Source organism: Branchiostoma lanceolatum, chromosome 13, assembly GCF_035083965.1.
Source record: "Branchiostoma lanceolatum isolate klBraLanc5 chromosome 13, klBraLanc5.hap2, whole genome shotgun sequence".
Classification (NCBI taxonomy): Eukaryota; Metazoa; Chordata; class Leptocardii; order Amphioxiformes; family Branchiostomatidae; genus Branchiostoma; species Branchiostoma lanceolatum.
The window spans coordinates 132421-154788 of NC_089734.1; the positions used below are offsets into that span (position 1 = coordinate 132421).

The 22368-nt window shown below is 44.4% G+C and overlaps 1 protein-coding gene across 1 annotated transcript in view; it reads right to left on the reverse strand.

Moving 5' to 3' along the window:
- Window positions 1-4554: 4554 nt before the first annotated feature.
- The window catches only part of LOC136447024 (adenylate cyclase type 5-like), a 53638-nt gene continuing 35824 nt past the window's right edge, over window positions 4555-22368 (reverse strand). The window contains exons 10-23 of the mRNA XM_066445692.1: window positions 22065-22120; window positions 21515-21526; window positions 20620-20782; window positions 19906-20003; window positions 19144-19228; window positions 16927-17043; window positions 15825-16004; window positions 13573-13748; window positions 12863-12995; window positions 12288-12410; window positions 11873-12244; window positions 10947-11151; window positions 10056-10180; window positions 4555-9787 (exon numbers count right to left, since the gene is read on the reverse strand). Coding sequence (XP_066301789.1) covers window positions 9623-9787; window positions 10056-10180; window positions 10947-11151; window positions 11873-12244; window positions 12288-12410; window positions 12863-12995; window positions 13573-13748; window positions 15825-16004; window positions 16927-17043; window positions 19144-19228; window positions 19906-20003; window positions 20620-20782; window positions 21515-21526; window positions 22065-22120 — 2010 coding nt within the window. The 3' untranslated portion in view covers window positions 4555-9622. The remainder of the gene's footprint in view (window positions 9788-10055; window positions 10181-10946; window positions 11152-11872; window positions 12245-12287; window positions 12411-12862; window positions 12996-13572; window positions 13749-15824; window positions 16005-16926; window positions 17044-19143; window positions 19229-19905; window positions 20004-20619; window positions 20783-21514; window positions 21527-22064; window positions 22121-22368) is intronic.

The following is a 22368-nucleotide window of genomic DNA, read 5'->3' on the forward strand; positions in this document are numbered from 1 at the left end:
CTGCACTTGCATGATTTGGCTGTTTGTAGAGCTGGCAGAGTAACCACCGAGTACCCGATGGCAGCCGGGACGAACCGACGCAAACACACGGCAATCGCCCGGTCATATCAACAACATTCGCCACATTAATTATTTACAAAGAACCGTTCTGGTAGGAATACATGTATGTATTTTAAGCCCACACATCGGGCTGCTGTGATCGTTATGATTTTTTGTTTCAGCTTCAGCAGGGAATTTTTATGGACGCGCATTTGGCATGACGCGGACTCCCTTTTTCTGTGGACTCCTTTTTTTCCGTACAATAGAACTAACTCTGACTTACAGACAAGGAGAATGAGGGTGTACGGAAGCCCAGAAGTACATGTTATTTTTCGTTTCTTATTTTTGTTTATGTGTGCGATTTTTGGTTTCTATGTGCAATTACTTTTCGTGGCTCTTTTTTTTACATTTCTGTTTTTTTTTACCACTTTTTAAAAGCTTTCCACTTTTATTTTCAAAGCGACACACCCTTCGCAACATTGCACCGTCCCCATGTCAGCACGACATCGGCGTGCTTTGTGGCTTGTTCCATGTTCAGTGAAATGACTCGTTGATTACTACTTCATGTTCTGTCAGTCCGATTCCTTTATTCTCGTCGTTCACCACCCGGGCCTCGCTTTCTTTCTAATATCTGCTGTCTGACATCCGAGGTTGGGTTGATTTTGAACGATACTCTGTTGCAGGTTCGTCACTTTTTTTGTTGTTGTCAGGAGTAATACTGTACCGCAGGAACGGCGATTTATTTCAGCGTAGGTGTCAAAAGCGCCACCAGGTATTTCACAGTATACTGCAGTTATGTAACAAGGCAGCAATGGCCATCAGCCGGGATGTTTGCAAATGTGAAAACAGCAAGTTAAGATTAGAAAGCACATTGCTGCACCCAGATCAAAAGTTTATATGCTGTGCTCATTTTAGTCTTAAACCACCAAGCCGCCATTGTACGACACTAATCTGTGTGTTGGACTGAATAAAAGCGGTAAACGGAAACTATGCTGCTCCGGTTTTCTTACTGAGTGATGACTGCGGTGAGAGAGATGTCGGTCAGCGTGAGGGTTATTCCGCTCCATATATACTAGTTATCCAACTTTTGGAACTGACTATTAGTGTAAACCACATGAGGCATGAGGGTGCGGTACTCATGATGAGTTTGCGTTTTAGCTGGACGTTAGTTAAAGAATAAGAATAGCGCATTTTACACTTACATATTACTTTTACCTGATACGTTTAATTGACGCCATCTGGCAACTTTTAACAATACTGCAACACTAATCATGAGTTTGCCAGTTGGGTCTTTCTTGGGTGCAGATCTTAAATGAAAATTAGGGTCAAACAGATACAAAAGTCTCAAACACTCCATTCTGCAATTCAAAGCTCTAAGCTGCATATGTATGGATGTATATAGACATACTGTATGTTGGTGTTGATTTCCATTTTTCGTGTAAATATTCATGTAAATATCACCGCCATCCAGGCTTGTTTTGCCTGCCAAGATTTGATATTCGAAATAAAGAAAGAATAAATAAAGTTGGATTTCAGTTGATAGATGCACTATTTGTAATGGTATATTAGATAAAATACGGCTCTTGGTAGCTAATGTGCAGGTGTGTTTTTGGCACACCTTTGACGGTGGGCGTCACTCCGCCGGCATGTAAGAATGTTGTGTAAAACGCAATCACATTGATCCACATTGGTATAAAAACAGGAAAACCATTATTCCATTTCATAATCACTTATCCATATTTCACAATATCTTTTTCCTCATCAATAGTTCCTGTGTTTGCAGTAATAGATATATTCTGGCATTGATTATCATAATTGTTATTATCATAAATATAATTATTGTCATTATTTCCCTCATCAACGATGTACTTACATGTGTGGCATGGCGGCATGTTTTATTGACATAGAGTTTAACGGTCCTATGTTAGCTAGTAGTCGTGCTGGGAGGAGACCGGCCATGACCTGTCATGACGAGATGTTGCAGTGTCGCCTTCAGAGCAGATTCCGCCGGGAGGAGCCCAGAGAACTGAAGCGCAAAAGGCAAAGGGCTGGCCGCCGTAAGACTGTAGATCCTTCACGTAAGACTGTAGATCCTTCACGTAAGACTGTAGATCCTTCACGTAAGACTGTAGATCCTTCACGTAAGACTGTAGATCCTTCACGTAAGACTGTAGATCCTTCACGTAAGACTGTAGATCCTTCACGTAAGACTGCAGATCCTTCACGTAAGACTGTAGATCCTTCACGCTGCTGCCCGTCATACTGCACGCCATCTTCCTGCTTCCCGTTCCCTGACAGAGCTTCTACAATGATTGGTTCAGGCGGATAACTTTGACGGTTGTCTAAACTGGAAACTTAATGTAAGCTTGTTTGAAATTACGCACTAACAACACAGAGGGTTAGAAATTCTAAATTCTTTATTTCTGTGTAGTCTTAAATGTTTTGAGTGTATCAGGTGCTGGTTTCTGATATAATACCAATTTTCTGATTTAATATCAGTTTTACAATTGAATACCAGTTGTCTCAATTAATGCCAGTTTTCCGATTGAATACTATTTTCTGATAGTATCGTAGTTTTATATGTTGTATAACAGCTTGTATGGCTCTCCTCTCTCATTGCATACCCGTCTCCTGCTTGAGTGCCAGTTTTCTGTGTCTGTATGTATATAGCCGGTATAACCGCCATTCGGCGCAACACAAGCTTTCTGACTGTAATTCTGAGTGTTCAGAGTGTATACAACTTTTCTCATTGCATACCTGTTTTCAGATTGTATACCAGTGTTCTAGTTTAATACCAGTTTTCGGATTGTATACCAGTTTTCTAGTTTAATACCAGTTTCTGGTTGCATGTGAGTTTCATGATTATATGCTCGTTTTCTGATTTTAAAGTAGTTTCGAATTGTATACCAGTGTTCTGATATAATACCACTGTTCTAATGTAATACCATATTTAACCTTTCAGACTATATACCAATTTTCTGTATGTATGCTAGTTTTTAGATTGAATACCAGTTTTCATATTCTACACCAACTTTCAGGATGTATGCCTGTTTGTATACATTGCATATCAACTTTCTGATTGGATATCAGTTTTCAGATTGTATAAGAGTTTTCTTGTTGTATGCTACTTTTTAGATTGAATACAACATTTTTTTCAGATTGTCTTCTCGAGTTTTCCGAGTATATTCCACTTTTCAGATTGTATACCAGTTTTCTGATTGTATCAATTTTCAGATTGTATTTTAATACCAGTTTTCTGATTCTAAAACAGTTTTCAGATTGTATATATACAGCTGGTTGTATACCAGGTTTCTGATTGAATATAAGCTTTCTGATTGTATACCAGTTTTCTGATTGAATACAAGCTTTCTGGTTGTATTTCTGAGTTTTCAGTAGACCAGGTTTCTGATAGTATACTAGCTTTCTGATTTTATACCACTTTTCGGCTTGTATATTTCCAGATTTATACCACTCGGTTTTTTGTTGTATTCCTGAGATTTCAGAGTGTATACCCGTTTCAGACCAGTTTTCTGGTTGTAGACCAGTTTGATGATTGTTAAGGTTGTATGCTAGTTTTCAGAGTGTAAATCAGTTTTCAGACTGTATTCCAGTTTATACCAGTTTCAGATTGTATACCAGTTTCAGATTGTATACCAGTTTTCAGATTTCATACTGGGTTTCAGACTGTATACCAGCTTTCAAAGTGTATATGTTTTTGATGTGTTACCTTTTAATTACATAGCCGCTTTCAGACTGTATGGTTGATTGTATACGTCGAGTTATTGATTGAATACCATTTTCCTGATTGTACTTCTTACTTTTCAGTACATCTGTAATTTTCTCAGAGTATAACGGTTTCTGATTGTATACTTTGTTTTCAAATAATGCAGCAGTTTTCTGGTTGTATACTAGTTGCAACATTGACTTATTCTTCTGGGTGTATTCCTGTGTTTTCAGATTGTATACGATTTTTCAGATTGCAGACCAGTTTTCTGATAGTTTACCGGTTTTGGAGATTTTATTCCAATTTATACCAGTTTCAGATCGTATATCTGATTTCAGATTGTATAGCTGATTGTTGACCAGGTTTCTGATTTAATACCAGTTTGCTAATTTGCAAGTTCTCTTATAGTATACCAGTTTTCTGATATCATACCAGTTTTCAGTTTGGTAAAACAGTTTTTGTTTTGTTTTATACCTGTTTTCATTGAATGCTGGTTTTCAGTGCATGCCAGCTTTCAGAGTTTCTATTTATTGTGTAACATTTTTTCAGATATACGTAGAGCTGATTTCTGGTTGTCTACTGTTTTTTTGAGATGTTAAACAATACCAGTTTTCAGATTGCATACCAGTATTTTGCTGAAATAGTTTGCCAGTTTTTTAATTGTAAACTTGCGTTTTTCTGATTCTGGCACTTTCCGCGTCTCTGTCTCACATAAGTTACAATACATAGATCCCGAGTTATGCAGGGTCACTTTGATGAAAGGACAACAAAACAATTCAGAGAAAATCCTCCTGTTTTCCCATAGAATTTATTTCTTACAGAGCATGGCATCGATGTCTTCAAAATTGATCAGGAAAAGTTGTTAGTAATCAAAAGCAGAAAATACATGCAGAGAACATTTGGGCTGAATCATAAAATAATCTCATTGAAACTAAAAGTAACAAAATACCATGTTGGCTGTTTCTGTTCCTTTTCCTCCAAAGTGCGCCATGAACAATCACACTGGTCACCTCAGGTTTGGAAAATACTGCGAATTTGGAAACTGCCCTCCTTTTTTAAAGTAAAATGTCTTTAAAAACTGTAAATGCTCGTGGTAATGATTCAGACTCTATAAAGTATCAATAGAGGATGCGTCTTCTTTCCGGTGACATGATACAGTACACTCAGCAGGTTTACAATTGAGGCATTTCAAACATGGAACCTTCAAAGTTCGGGAAATGAATGTTCACATTCGTGGCGACCATTGTTCACTGCACATGGACCTGCAGCACGTCTTACTGTGGTATATTGCATGTGATTCCAGGAAAAGGCATGACGTCACAACTTTTCCCGGAACAATTCCTGGGAGAGGTCAGAGTTCACTGCTCTTCCTGATCAAATCCAGGAAAAGCTCAAATTTTCTTGACTTATTCAGGAAAAAGTCGAAGCTCAAAATTTTCCTAATTTTTTTTGAAAAGTTCAAAATTTTTGCTTAAAAATTCATGGAAGAGGTCGGAGTTCAAAATTTCTGCTGACCAATTCCTGGAAGAAGTCGTACTCCAAAACTTTCTGCCGACCAATTTTAGTGAAAAGGAAACAATTCATGGTGACGCTTGGACCAACTCCTGGGAAAGGTGTTCACAGCTTCCCGACACAAATCTTCTACAGGCTCCCGCTTCCATGCATGATACTGGATTGCATAATTCGTGTATTACACAATACAAAAACATGTTAACCCTTGGTACGCTACATGTGTCCCTGCACCTTACTGGTACGGGCAAACAGCTGAGGTAGCAGACCAAGGGTTAAGTCTGTCTGAGGCACAGCTCGGTCCTACAACTATGACGGAAAAAGGCTTGCTGTAAATTGTTCAGATTTTAACAGACAGACTTTTGTCGCAGCACAGCAGAATCCCACTGCAGAGTTTTGGTGCAGCTTTCTCGAGACACTTTTTCTCTTGCAGTATTGCTGAAGACTTTTCTTGCCATACACTCTTTCTAAACGGTGGAAATTTTCTGATTTTGTTACAGTTCCGACAATTTCCGAATTACTTCCATCTGTATAAATGCTGGGCTTAAATTCGTCCCGGGATTCACAGTTGTTTTCACTTCAGTTCTTACTCTGAGTCTCACAGTGTCAGGTACAGTAAGCTCAAAAACAAGCAGAAAATGAAGGGAAAATTCACAGTACCTTTTCCATAAATTCTGTCCCATACTCTCATTATCATATAACTCTAAAACAGCCAACATTGCATAAAAATGGCTAAACTGACAGGAAGCAAGTTTGGCAACATGAGCGAGACAGCGTACACTAACGACCGTCTCGTTAAGGTCTAAAATCAAATTGTTGTGAACTGTACATCTAAACTCACTCCTGTGTGGTTTAAGTACAGAGAAATAAATTAAAGCAGTCTATATACATGAGGACTCTAGGTTTGTGTAGGATTTCCTGATATCATACAATACAAAAGTCAGTTGGCGACACGATATACACACATACTGCACAACGAACATGGCACGGGCGGACATAGGTATCATGGCGGCAACAACAGACGGGCACCGTACGCGGGAGTCTGGTACGGAACACGAGATCAAACAATTTTCACGATCTCCGCGTTCGCCATTGCTCTACCGAGGGCAACAAACATCATTGGACGGAAACGCAACGTTTCATTCAAACTCATCGAAAAAGAGGATTACACAGAAAATCGAACCGTTTCAACAGCCGCAATTCTAAAGGCAGGGTTGGCACTAAGGTTACATGGAAACGTAAGGACGCTTTCTAACTCAGGTTTCTACAGTCTATGTAGAGGACGTCTTTAAAAAAAATTGTGAAAACCTGGATCCTGAAAGTCAGATCTCGTTTTCTAAACGGAACTACAGGAAGAGGAAGGGATCAGGCCGCAATAATTCAGCTTGTTGGTTCTTGGAACAAGAAAAAATAAAGCTGAGCCGGAATTCAAACATAAAAACAGGGTCTGAGGGGAGAGTCTGTTCCATAAGCTTGGTACACTCAGTTTTAGGGAGTGAAGATAGTCAGATCCAAGTTTCCCTCCCAGCCTCCTGTTTTTATCGTCCTCTTGGTTTAATTTTATCTTAAACCGTCTGAGAACCAGGGAAATAAATTGCTGCGACCTTAGTGAAGGTTTACAGTCTTAAAGAAACAAGCTTAAGACATGCCGAAGGGTTTAAGACTCTGGTAAAACTGCCTACATGGTGCCACAATACTGCATCATCACATCCTTACAATTGCATACAAAAATACTTTCTACTTTCACCGGAATAATACTTCATATTTCACTGCATCAAGAGCAATTCTGGACAAAGAGCCTCGGCTTCTGCACATGTCAGCGTGAACCCTGGGGGAGGGGTGCAGATTTGTGTGTGGGGGGTTCAGTTAGGGTATCTGCTGGACGGAGTTAAAAACCAACCACATTTGTAACATTTCTGGGAGTTGAGTCTTCAAAGAAGGGAAAGCAAACATTTCCTGTGACAGATATTCTTTTTCAGTCCTTCTAATGAAAATCTATTAACGTTAATCTGGAATTCCCCCAGAAAAAGTATGCTACATACAAAATGTATCTTTGAGGGAAAAATCCCCTGGTTGTCTGAACTACTGAAGTTGGTCCAGTTGGGAACTTAATGTTAAAAGAAATAGGAGCCCCCCCATGCAGACCCACACACCCGACAGGTTTCCACTGACATGTGCATCACAGTTCCCTTGTCTCATGCTGACGTCTTTAAGTACAACAAACTTCACGTCTTAGACATGGCAGAGGCGGGCAGTCAACATTGCAACAAGTCCACAAGTAGTAGAGTACGCACTGCACAACAGCCATTGTGGTGGAGGCTGTAGAAACTGGTATGTACAGCATGTATATAAACCACATTGCTGTGCTCCTGGCTTGTTCATTGGCTGTACAGGGGAGACGAAACCTGACACCACAATGTAGGGGCAAAGGTTGAAAGCTCGTTCCATTTCAAAAGTAGGGATACATCATAAAATACTTTGGGACCATCTTTGCAACTTCCTTTCTCCCGAGAACTTTTTTGCCCCTTTCAGATTTTCTTCACCCCAACATTTTTCTAACAGTCTTCGCAGATTCCCATCAAACTTTCACATAGAATCAGTCCAAGTCAACAAAACAGACTTGTTTATATATACTGCTGTGGGTGCATATAATTTTATCTTCTGTGTATAATTATCGATATCCATAATGTACAGAGATCCGCTACCTACAACTCTGTTACATGTACGCAACACGAACCATCGCAACAACTTTACATCGGACACAAACGCACAAATCCGGCAGCTTGTCTTCTCTTTTTACATATGTACATGCAGACTGCGTTTCCATGGCGATCAAACCACTGTGGTAACCATGGCAACCAGACCACAATGGCCTGCGTCGTCGTAATCTCAGGTTTCTGTGAATCTCGACCCTTTAGTTCCCGTATGGAGAGCCTTAAAGGAGAATCTGTGCACTTGTGAGCATGTTGGGGGGAGGGTTTGCCTGGATGTAGTCTAACTTGCACAAGTGACCACCTCTAGACTCAGTATAAATACAACTAAACCTGCACAAGTGACCACCTCTACAAAAGGACCACCTGGCAATGTGACCACCTCTACAAAAGGACCACCTGGCCGTGTGACCACTTTTTGCTGGTTCCTTAATAACTCTTACCATTGACAGAAGCATTAAGAATCCTGTCCAAGTACCCACTGTCCACATAGACCAGATTGTATCTAACATTTGTGTTCTTCTTGTGCAGGTTTGACTGTGACTATAGGAATAGAGGTGGAAGGAACAGGTGCCTCTCTTCTGTCCAGGTTGTAAAACTCACCTGGCGGCCTCACCTGGCAGGTGGGGGAGCCGACAGGTGGAAGGAACAGGTACAGCGCACCTGTCCAGGTGTAAAACTCACCTGGCGGCCTCACCTGGCAGGTGGGGGAGCCGACAGGTGGAAGGAACAGGTACAGCGCACCTGTCCAGGTGTAAAACTCACCTGGCGGCCTCACCTGGCAGGTGGGGGAGCCGACAGGTGGAAGGAACAGGTACAGCGCACCTGTCCAGGTGTAAAACTCACCTGGCGGCCTCACCTGGCAGGTGGGGGAGCCCACAGGTGAGCACGAATAAAACCCCTGCCTCTCCGGCATGGATGTTGTTCGGCAGGGAATGGCGCGAGCTCTGGGGGGGAACTTTCGGACTTCCTTATAACTCTGTGATTGGTTCCCTTCCCATGATGTCATCTCCTTATAACTCTGTGATTGGTTCCCTTCCCATGATGTCATCCCCTTATAACTCTGTGATTGGTTATCTTTACATGATGTCACTTCCTTATAACTCTGTGATTGGTTCCCTTCCCATGATGTCATTTCCTTATAACTCTGTGATTGGTTCCCTTCCCATGATGTCATCTCCTTATAACTCTGTGATTGGTTCCCTTCCCATGATGTCATTTGCTTCAGCCATTCCCCAGCCCGAGTTGTGACTCTAAACTACCGGTTGTCATGGAGACGAACAGAATTTGCTGTGAGGGACGACGGATAAAACTGCACATCGTGGATAATAAATACATAATCATATTGGTCTACTAGCCTCTTATTGTACATAAATACATCGTTAGTGCTTAATTAGAATTGGTGCCTGACGAGACTTTACAAGCCTCCGTAGAGATTCAACCTGAAATCTACAAAAAACATCAAAACTGAGAATAAATAATATCTGGTGCTATCACTAACACTGACTATTGTAGTCAGATGACCATATTAGGTTATATTGACCATATTAGGTAATATACAGGTGTGAAATGTACCAAGTAACCTCAGGGTGATTCAGCATGACCTTTGGCCCTATTGGCTGACCCTTGCCCTTTGCCCCTAGCTGGGGTTGGCCCTGCTGCGACCTGAAGAGGGTGAAAGGTCAGCTGGTCCCTTGTTCAGGAAGTAGGTCAGCATCTCGCCCTTGCCCTTGACCTTGATGACCCCTCGGCACTCCAACTCATAACCCTTGGCACTGAGGATCTTGTAGACGTCTTGAGTAACCTGAAGACGTAGCGACAGTTTCTTGTGAGTCATGAGAAAGTTGCGGATCCAACTAAGGATCTGCTTCTGCAGCAGCTGAGAAGATTTCTCTTCATAACGAACAACTGAGTTGGGAACCTTGGGCAAGTGTGAACTGGTTAAAGTGCGTATCTGTTGAGGAGCGTGTCTGCGAAAGTGCGTACCTGTGACAGTGCGTACCTGTGAAAGTGTGTAAAAGTGAAAGTGCTTACCGGTGAAAGTGTTTACCTGTGAAAGTGAAAGTGCTCACCTGTATTCTGTTGGGAACTCCTGTACTGTCCATGCGGCTCGCCACGTTGACTGTGTTCCCCCAGATGTCGTACTGCGGCTTCCTGGCGCCGATCACGCCCGCAACGCACACGCCCACGTTCAGTCCTGGAACATGAACACACAATAAACAAACAAACACACACACGCACCAATCCCGCCCGCAACGCACACGCCCACGTTCAGTCCTGGAACATCAACACACAATAAACAAACAAACAAACACACACACACGCCAATCACGCCCGCAACGCAGACACCCACGTTCAGTCCTGGAACATCAACACACAATAAGTAAACAAACAAACACACGCCAATCCCGCCTGCCGCGCACACGGCCACGTTCAGTCCTGGAACATCAACACACAATAAACAAACAAACAAACAAACACACACGCCAATCACGCCTGCCACGCACACGCCCACGTTCAGAAGCTGCACTCACGACACTCACAACCAAAAACGTAATTTATAAACTTCTGTAATATTCCAGAGTTTAAAGTTGTTGAAGCAATTTTCCGTACCTATATTCAGAGTTTTACGTCATTGAAGGAATTTCCGTACCTATTCTGAGTTTGAAGTTGTTGAAGGAATTTCTTACCTATTCTGAGTTTGAAGTTGTTGAAGGAATTTCCGTACCTATTCTGAGTTTGAAGTTGTTGAAGGAATTTCCGTACCTACAGTTGTATTCTGAGTTTGAAGTTGTTGAAGGAATTTCCGTACCTATTCTGAGTTTGAAGTTGTTGAAGGAATTTTGTACCTATTCCGAGTTTGAAGTTGTTGAAGGAATTTCCATACCTATTCTGAGTTTGAAGTTGTTGAAGGAATTTCCGTACCTATTCTGAGTTTGAAGTTGTTGAAGGAATTTCCGTACCTATTCTGAGTTTGAAGTTGTTGAAGGAATGCTCGTTGATGTACTGGATCTGGTCCATGAGGCGCATGGCGAAGTTGGAGAGCGCGAGAACGTGCGCCTTGGTGTCGAGATCGCAGGTTTTTTCCGTCAGGCCGGATGCAGCCATGTAGGTGCTGCCGATCGTCTTGATCTTCTCCAGGCTGCTGAACTGCTCCTCCCCCAGGATCTGTCAGTAAACAAAAAAACAAAACAAATAAAGAATTAGCCATGTAGGTGCTGCCGATGCCAAATAAATAAACAGACAAAAAACACTCCTCACCAGGATCTGTTGAAAAATTAAAGAATAAACAGAGAAGGCAGACTTCACCCCCTTACCCATACTGGGCAGTCAGAGATGGCAGACTTCACCCCCTTACCCACACTGAGCAGTCAGAGATGGCAGACTTCACCCCCTTACCCATACTGGGCAGTCAGAGATGGCAGACTTCACCCCCTTACCCACACTCCTTACCCCAGGATTTGTCAAAGAACAGGGCAACCAGAGATGGCAGACTTCAAGGGTGTGTGTGTTTAAAACAGGGAGGAATGGACAGCCTGTAGGGGCCTAGACTTGGGGGTTGGGTGGAGGAGGTGTCTGCAATGATCTCGTTGATCGGCCTGAGGTACTAACCCCTCGTTGTTGCCCTCCAGGGGGTGTGTGTTTAAAACAGGGGGGTTAGACTGCCTGTAGGGTTTACACTGGGAGGGGGGGGCTAAACTGGGAGGGGGGGGAATGTCCTTCCTTACCTCGTCGAAGTCAGCGATGATCTCGTTGAGCAGCCTGAGGCACTCGACCCCCTCGTTGTTGCCCTCCAGGGGGCGTGTTTAAAACAAGGGGGGTAGACTGCCTGTAGGGGTTAGACTGGGGGGGGGGGCTAGACTGGGAGGGGGGGACTGTCCTTCCTTACCTCGTCGAAGTCAGCGATGATCTCGTTGAGCAGCCTGAGGCACTCGACCCCCTCGTTGTTGCCCTCCAGCTCCTGGTAGAACTCTGAGAAGTTTGTGATGGAGGCGAAGAGGACGGAGACGCACTCGCAGCTCTGGTGGTACAGCTCCTCGTTCCGCCGGTCCTGCTTCAGGAAGTGGTCCGCCACGTGCTCCGGCAGGATGTTGTTCAGCAGCTTCTTGTTGTACGTCCGCAGGTTATCCATCTCCTCCTTCTCCTCTGTAGCCTGGAGGGGGTTCAATACAGGGGGGTTAGACAGGGGGGTACAGTAGGGGGGTCCGCCACGTGCTCCGGCAGGATGTTGTTCAGCAGCTTCTTGTTGTACGTCCGCAGGTTATCCATCTCCTCCTTCTCCTCTGTAGCCTGGAGGGGGTTCAATACAGGGGGGTTAGACAGGGGGGTACAGTAGGGGGGTCCGCCACGTGCTCCGGCAGGATGTTGTTCAGCAGCTTCTTGTTGTACGTCCGCAGGTTATCCATCTCCTCCTTCTCCTCTGTAGCCTGGAGGGGGGTGTTTAAAATGGGGGGTTAGACAGGGCGTGCTGTAGGGGGGTTAGACTGTGTAGGGGGCAGGATGTTGTTCAGCAGCTTCTTGATGTACATTTGCAGGTTATCCATCTCCTCCCTCTCCTCTGTAGCCTGGAGGGGGGTGTTAAAAACAGGGGTGTGCTGCACGTGTGAGGGGCTGTTTGGGGGGGGGGGGGGTTAGACCTGGGTGTTGGCATTGCCTGCAGATATAGGAGGCAAGATGTTGTTTTGATGACATCCTTCTTGTTCATGCACAGATTGCAACGCCCCCTATCTGTTCATGTAAGAACGACACAGTCGTTCTATGTATCTTGTAGTGTTGTCCAGTTGTGCCGTGGACTCTACCAGCTAAGTATGCAGAACCAACACTATGCCCTGAGTCATTTGTGTTTGTTTGTCTATTTGTTAACAGACTTGTTGCTTACCTGTAGTTTCCAGAGAAAGTCGAGCCGAGCCGTGGACTCGACCTGCTGAGCGTGCAGAACCAGCGCAATCAGGAACACCACAATAACCACGGGGGTCACGACCTTCAGACCAACTGTCAAGGGCGCCACGTTACTGTTCATGGAACACAAAAGGTCAGAGGTCACCAACATGGCCGCCAATTGGGTCAGGGCAGTAAACAAGCAACAATACAAATTTCATCCAGTTGCTACTAACTACTTTTCTATAAACATTAAATCACTGTCAGCTTCTATCATTCCCAAAGTGCCAAAATTGTCAATCTGAAAACATCTATCAAAAGCTGACACCTTCCAGCATCTCACTGGCGAGTTAGTCGTTAAAGCAAACTAGGAATCAATTTGCGGGTCATGGCTGATTCGAATCTGCAGCAGGTTAACTAGCGCCCCCTACTGACCCGTGGTGGGCCTGCAGCAGCAGGTTAACTAACGCCCCCTACTGACCCGTGGTGGGCCTGAATCAGCAGGTTAACTAACGCCCCCTACTGACCCGTGGTGGGCCTACAGCAGCAGGTTAACTAACGCCCCCTACTGACCCGTGATGGGCCTGCAGCAGCAGGTTAACTAGCGCCCCCTACTGACCCGTGGTGGGCCTGCAGCAGCAGATTAACTAGCGCCCCTTACTGACCCGTGGTGGGCCTGCAGCAGCAGGTTAACTAGCGCCCCCTACTGACCCGTGGTGGGCCTGCAGCAGCAGGTCGTGATTGTCGAACAGGTTGACGGCGAGAACCTCGACCAGCGTGATGTAGACGGCGGCCATGAGCGTCAGGATGGCGAGCTTGGCGATGGAGCTGATCTGCAGGAACACGGCACAGCTGAGCATGCCCAGAAGCACGCTGAACGTGAAGTACTGAAACAAACAAACAAACAAACGTCACTGAGCATGCCCAGAAGCACGCTGAACGTGAAGTACTGAAACAAACAAACAAACGTCACTGAGCATGCCCAGCAGCACGCTGAACGTGAAGTACTGAAACAAACAAACAAACAAACGTCACTGAGCATGCCCAGCAGCACGCTGAACGTGAAGTACTGAAACAAACAAACAAACAAACGTCACTGAGCATGCCCAGCAGCACGCTGAACGTGAAGTACTGAAACAAACAAACAAACAAACGTCACTGAGCATGCCCAGAAGCACGCTGAACGTGAAGTACTGAAACAAACAAACAAACAAACGTCACTGAGCATGCCCAGAAGCACGCTGAACGTGAAGTACTGAAACAAACAAACAAACAAACATCACTGAGCATGCCCAGCAGCACGCTGAACGTGAAGTACTGAAACAAACAAACAAACAAACAAACAAACATCACTGAGCATGCCCAGCAGCACGCTGAACGTGAAGTACTGAAACAAACAAACAAATAAACAAACAAACATCACTGAGCATGCCCAGAAGCACGCTGAACGTGAAGTACTGAAACAAACAAACAAACAAACAAACAAACATCACTGAGCATGCCCAGCAGCACGCTGAACGTGAAGTACTGAAACAAACAAACAAACAAACATCACTGAGCATGCCCAGGAGCACGCTGAACGTGAAGTACTGAAACAAACAAACAAACAAACAAACGTCACTGAGCATGCCCAGAAGCACGCTGAACGTGAAGTACTGAAACAAACAAACAAACAAACAAACAAACATCACTGAGCATGCCCAGAAGCACGCTGAACGTGAAGTACTGAAACAAACAAACAAACAAACAAACAAACATCACTGAGCATGCCCAGAAGCACGCTGAACGTGAAGTACTGAAACAAACAAACAAACAAACATCACTGAGCATGCCCAGAAGCACGCTGAACGTGAAGTACTGAAACAAACAAACAAACAAACATCACTGAGCATGCCCAGCAGCACGCTGAACGTGAAGTACTGAAACAAACAAACAAACAAACAAACAAACATCACTGAGCATGCCCAGCAGCACGCTGAACGTGAAGTACTGAAACAAACAAACAAATAAACAAACAAACATCACTGAGCATGCCCAGAAGCACGCTGAACGTGAAGTACTGAAACAAACAAACAAACAAACAAACAAACATCACTGAGCATGCCCAGCAGCACGCTGAACGTGAAGTACTGAAACAAACAAACAAACAAACGTCACTGAGCATGCCCAGCAGCACGCTGAACGTGAAGTACTGAAACAAACAAACAAACAAACGTCACTGAGCATGCCCAGAAGCACGCTGAACGTGAAGTACTGAAACAAGCAAACAAACAAACAAACAAACATCACTGAGCATGCCCAGCAGCACGCTGAACGTGAAGTACTGAAACAAGCAAACAAACAAACAAACAAACATCACTGAGCATGCCCAAGTACTGGAATACAAACTCAAACCCACTGTTTGAAAAAAGTGGCGGCTTTATGTAACGTTACATTTTGTAACCCGGTGGATTAATGTTACTGCGGCTTAAGTTTTAACCCTGCGTACCTCTGGGAAGTGGCACGCCTAACATTGACTATAAGATGCTAGTAAACCACAGAAGGTGTGTGAGTGGGACAGTGCTGACGTGGATGGTAACTGTCAGAGATGAAGGTGTGAAGTGTGAACCCTGCGTACCTCTGGAAAGTGACACTCCTGATATTTACTATAAGATGCTAGTAAACCACAGAAACGTGCTGAGTTTGATGATAACTGTCGGGATGAAGGTGTGAAGTGTGAACCCTGCCTACCTCTGGGAAGTGGCACTCCTGATATTTACTATAAGATTCTAGTAAACCACAGAAACGTGCTGACTTTGATGATAACTGTCGGAGATGAAAGTGTGAAGTGTGAACCCTGCGTACCTCTGGAAAGTGGCACTCCTGATATTTACTATAAGATGCTAGTAAACCACAGAAACGTGCTGACGTTGATGATAACAGTTGGAGATGAAGGTGTGAAAGTAAGTGTGAAGCCTGCATACCTCTGGAAAGTGGCACTCCTGCTGCACCACGTTGCAGAAGGTGCTGCTGTAGTTGCGGTGGAACTCCTCGCCCCCCAGGTCCAGCCCCTCCCCCCACAGCAGCGAGATGTTCATCTCCGCAGACGACACGTTCAGCTTCTGCGCCACGCACTCCTGCACGTTCTCAAGGTCACAGGAGAACTGCAAGGAAGGGGGCAAGGTCAAATATTAGCACTCCTGCAGGTTATGAAGGTCACAGGAGAACTGCAGGGGAGGGGCATAGTCAAATATACTCTCAAAGTCACAGGGGAACTGCAGGGGGAGGCCTAGGGGGCAAGGTCAAATATAATCTCAAGGTTAGATGAGAACAACAGGGGAGGGGGCAAGGTCAAATACGATTGAATGAAGAACCCAGTTTCACACACCAAGTCATGTACAACATGGGAGGGCAGGGAGAGGTAACCAGGGTCAACCAAAATTCCAGGAAAAATTCCTGGAAGTTCTTCGTGCAAGGAATTGTGCGGGTGTAAAAAATGACCTTGCAGTTAGCCTCAAGCAACCCAACTCTGAGCGTGAGAAATCCGTGGTAAATGTCCGAAACAGAAAACGCAACACCAGAGACAGAGAGTTGTAAAAAGCAAAAGAACCCAGGTCAATGGTGGTCACACTGTGTGCTGCACTTTCAGGGAGGTGTGGAGGGGGTTTTCAAAATCTAAAATAGCAGTTAGCAAATAGACCAGAGGTGCAGGTTTTCCCTCAACCCAGCCACACCACCCTATTCTACAGCCTTCTTGCCTTTCCCATGGCTGCCCGGCGCTGGGGTGGCGGTTACCACGGTGATGCCTGGTAACAAGCGGTTACCATGGTAACTCCTCAAATATATGTGGTTCCAATGATGACATCTCCTGAACATGAACAGCTTAAAGAAGTATGGAGTTTTCGTCAAAATGTTTCTCTCAAATACAACAGGTATTCCCTAATAATCACACATGTCCTTAGTACCCCACATGGAAACATCACCAAAATGAACCAGTTTTACACGAACTTGTAAAGATTCTCTTCAATGGAAGCTCATTTAGATGTTGTAAATTTCAGAACAAACATGACAGAAGGAAGTTGTTACCATGGTGAGGAAAGCCACGCCCCAGATGATGAGGACGGTGAGGATGCCGAGCAGGTTGCTCTTCATGCGGCTCTCCCCGATCACGGAGGACAGTCGCACCAGGCACCGCGGCAGCAACTGGGAACAGGGGGGACAGGTTAGCTAATCCTCACACTAATCCCCACACTAATCCTCACACTAATCCTCACACTAATCCCCACACTAATCCTCACACTAATCCCCGATCACGGAGGACAGTCGCACCAGGCACCGCGGCAGCAACTGGGGAACAGGGGGGACAGGTTAGCTAATCCTCACACTAATCCTCACACTAATCCTCACACTAATCCTCACACTAATCCCCACACTAATCCTCACACTAATCCCCGATCACGGAGGACAGTCTCACCAGGCACCGCGGCAGCAACTGGGGAACAGGGGGGACAGGTTAGCTAATCCTCACACTAATCCTCATACTAATCCTCACACTAATCCTCACACTAATCCTCACACTAATCCTCACACTAATCCTCACACTAATCCCCGATCACGGAGGACAGTCTCACCAGGCACCGCGGCAGCAACTGGGAACAGGGGGGACAGGTTAGCTAATCCTCACACTAATCCTCATACTAATCCCCGATCACGGAGGACAGTCTCACCAGGCACCGCGGCAGCAACTGGGAACAGGGGGGACAGGTTAGCTAATCCTCACACTAATCCTCACACTAATCCTCACACTAATCCTCACACTAATCCTCATACTAATCCCCACACTAATCCCCGATCACGGAGGACAGTCTCACCAGGCACCGCGGCAGCAACTGGGGAACAGGGGGGACAGGTTAGCTAATCCTCACACTAATCCTCACACTAATCCTCACACTAATCCTCACACTAATCCTCATACTAATCCCCACACTAATCCCCGATCACGGAGGACAGTCTCACCAGGCACCGCGGCAGCAACTGGGGAACAGGGGGGACAGGTTAGCTAATCCTCACACTAATCCTCACACTAATCCTCACACTAATCCTCACACTAATCCTCACACTAATCCCCACACTAATCCCCGATCACGGAGGAAAGTCTCACCAGGCACCGCGGCAGCAACTGGGAACGAAGGAGGGAAAGAACGAGTGAAAAAATGAGAAAAGATTGGAAAGAAGGAAAGGATTATCAACATTTGGGGGTTTGTTCATTTGTTCAGACCCTTGTAGTGCAGTAGCAGGGATTGTTTCAACAGGAAGGGGTTGCTTGCCCTTCTCCTTTTGCAGACAGCAAGGTACAGCACCAGGGCAGTAATACCGGGCTATACCCTAGGCCTGCTGTAATGTTACTGTGCTATGCCCTGCTGTACAGATTAGTTAGCTGTTCTGCACTATACAGTTTAGTTTGCTGCAGGGGCAGCACAAGGACATATGGATCTGTACAATACTTAAATGTTACTACGCTGTATCATGCTGTAAGGTTACTGTACTGTCCTTGCTGTAGGTTTAGTTAGCTATTCCCATTAGACTCATCCTGATGCTCTCATGATCATTGACAGCCAGGAACAGCAGAGACAGCACAAGGACAGTTCTACTGTGCTGTACCCTGCTGTTTTAGTTAGCTGTTCCGTACGGTACATGTTAGTTAGCTATTCTTTAGCTGTTCACGTTTGACTCACCCTGATGCTCTCATGATCATTGACAGCCAGGAACAGCAGGGACAGCACAAGGTCAGTACTACTGTGCTGTACCCTGCTGTTTTAGTTAGCTGTTCTGTAGGGTACATGTTAGTTAGCTATTCTTTAGCTGTTCACGTTTGACTCACCCTGATGCTCTCACGATCATTGACAGCCAGGAACAGCAGGGACAGCACAAGGTCAGTACTACTGTGCTGTACCCTGCTGTTTTAGTTAGCTGTTCCCTACGGTACATGTTAGTTTGCTATTCTTTAGCTGTTCACGTTTGACTCACCCTGATGCTCTCGCTGACAGCCAGGAACAGCAGGGACAGCACCAGGTCAGTACTACTGTGCTGTACCCTGCTGTTTTAGTCAGCTGTTCTGTACGGTACATGTTAGTTTGCTATTCTTTAGCTGTACACGTTTGACTCACCCTGATGCTCTCGCTGACAGCCAGGAACAGCAGGGACAGCACAAGGTCAGTACTACTGTGCTGTACCCTGCTGTTTTAGTTAGCTGTTCTGTACTGTACATGTTTGCTTTTCTTTAGCTGTTCACGTTTGACTCACCCTGATGCTCTCGCTGACAGCCAGGAACAGCAGGGACAGCACCAGGACGAACCCGCCCAGGAACACGGTCAGCATCAGGAACGAGCTGTCAAGGGAACAGCACAAACTGGTCAGACTACCTGTTATGATACAATGTTGAGAAACAACAGTACAGCCCATTCCTGAGGATACTTTACTCCTTCATCAGAACACTCCGTACTACGTCATGTATAAAAGATTCGAGCTGACAAAGCAACAGCAGACTCAGCAAGAGAATGTGCATCAGTTTCCTCAGAACACCCTGTATTTTATTTACAATCCCTGTAACATCCACAGAAATTTGCTTCACAATTACACCAATTATCAATTCCCCTATCAATGAGAGCTTGATGGTACAGTCCATATCTAATATGGATTCCATCACAGAGGAAGAGTTTTCAGTACTACTAAAAGCAGAAAATAAATAACCCCCATTATTTTAAGCTTGATGGAACAGTCCATGTTAAGCATCGGTTTAGTAGGGAGATCCAACTGCAGAGAAGGGGTGTTGAGTACTTACAATAAATGCAGAAAAAGCAATTACCCCCGTTATCTTAAGCTTAATGGAACAGTCCATGTTAAGTATCAGTTCAGTAGGAAGATCCCACTGCAGAGTAGGTGTGTTGAGTACTTATGATAAAAGCAGATAAACCATCACCCCCATAATCATACGCTTAATGGAACAGTCTATGTTAAGTATTGGTTCCGTAGGGAGATCCCACTGCAGAGTAGGGGTGTACTTACTGGGGGATGATGATGAGTTGTGTGAAGCAGATGAAGAGGAACATGGTGAAGGCGCAGCCCATGTAGGACTTGAACATGTGGTCACGCACCATCATGTACTGTAAACAATAACAACAACAATTAACAACAACAATAAACAACTCTGTAAGTCATGTAGGACTTGAACATGTGGTCACGCACCATCATGTACTGTAAACAATAACAACAACAATAAACAACAACAATAAACAACAACAATAAACAACTCTTTAAATCATGTAGGACTTGAACATGTGGTCACGCACCATCATGTACTGTAAACAATAACAGACATTTAATATTACAACAAATGACTGTAACTCTTTCTCGCAATGTCTTTCACTGCAATGTAGAAACAACAATCATTTTCACTGGTCTCTCTCAAGTCCTACACCAACAACAGCAACTAGCACACCCAGCTGTCTTATAATTACCTTAGAACTAGCTTTGAAATGGACTTCTAGCATTTCAAGCAAAAACAACTCCTTTCGCAAAAGAAGCCATCAGGGCTTTACAACCATCCCTTAACAGAGACGGGGGGCGCCACAGACTTCCTACAACTTATGCATGATGTAAAATCAGAGGCAGTGGTGTGAGTGGATCATATAAATCGAGTCCAGGTTTTCTGAGGGTGAGGAAGAATAGGAAGAACAAACCAACAAACCAACAAACCAACAAACCAACAAACCAACAAACCTTCTCCTCGAGCTCGGGTTTCCTGAAGGTCAGGAAGAACTTCTTGACGTGGTCGGAGCGGAGACGGTCGATGCTCCGCGCGTCGATCGCTCGCGACAGGAACTCGTTCACCTCGTCGTCCGGGCTCTGTGGCTCCTGCCGCGTGTCGAACCCCAGCCCCAGTCTGTGATTGGTCGAGGGAAGTGATGTCATCAGTGATGTCATTAGTGTACAGCCGTAATAAGGTAGGTCATGGTTTGAAGTGCCCATGTGCGGTTTGATGCATTGTGGGCAATATGTCAGAATCATAGGCCCCAGCACTGTGCAGAATGTAGCGTTTTAGGTCGTGTTCAATTTCAGCTTCATATTTTGTATCTAGGTTCATATAGTTGTGTCCATAGAGATATCTTATGCAACGGCCGTTACTTTGATGCAGGGTTCACTAAAGATGACGAAAGAGAAGTCATCTATGACAGATTTGGGTAGCAGGCTACACGTACATGTATGTACATCTACTAGTAGTGCATTACATTCTGGATATGTGCTCTGTTTTATCATGAGTCCGAACTTTTACATATCATATGACCCACAATGCATCACATGTGCCCTTCAAATCATGCACTAGCTTCTGCAGAGGTCGTCAGGTTAAGAAGAAACTAACAACACAACAAACAGCAGAAAAAACCTGCAAAGCCAAGGACTGGGCATCTGCCATTCCACCATCGACCGGTTCTTTAAATATACAGTCCGACACAAAACCATGCAAAGTAACAATTATAACTCATCAAACTTCTAGTTCACAGAAAATGCAGTGCATTTGAAAAAAAACATAATCAGGATTTTTGCTATCTTTGCAAACTAACTACATATAAAAGGAGGACACTAAAATCAGAGTGGTATAAAGAGTTGAACTTACATGTGTGCTTGCCTGGAATATAACAACAGAAAAAGTCAAACAGTGCAGTTTGGAAGTCAGAACGACTAAGTGAGAAACTATGGAGGAAACTACAGACTAACGACACAACTCGGAAAAATTTTTGGGAATAGGATCTGGTGCACCTAACCTAGAACTTTATGGGCATAGAAAAAGATTGTGGGCACATTCAACAAAAAATGAAGTAAAATATCCGGAAAACCTGATTACAAACCCTCCTGCTTCTCTTCAGAGCTTGAATGTGAAATTCTATCATAGCTAACTTTAAAAAGTTGGAACAATAATAATAATTAGTAATACAACAAAATTATGTTTTAGCATTTTTCTGACACTTAAAGAAGATGCTGTATACTATTGTACAATTATAGCACCTTAATCCCAAGCACAACTGGATGGACTGATGATTTCTAGCATGTCAAATCCTTTTCTTACATTCTGGTAGGATCAACTTCTGTTACACGGATACACATTGTTTCAACATCTGTCACAAGCTGTAAAGTAACTTACTTGTTGTTGATGTAAACAAACTTACTTGTTGTTGATGTTTCCCTGCCCGTTCCTCGGCAACCCGTCTTGGTCAACGTAACCCTGGAGATAGAAGATCATTATCAGCAGCAGCACCAGGAGAATGTTGGATTTCATAATCATCACCAGATTTCTCCTGTTCATCTTCATATCATACAAGCTCACACTAGTCATGGACTGGACATGTTTTGAGAAGTACATCTGCCAAATTACAGCTTAATATCAAGAAGAACACTATGGTTTTCATATTGGAGAGGTTAGGGATGAAAGGTCAAAGTTTGTTACCATGGTTTTCATCTCCTTGGAGAGCT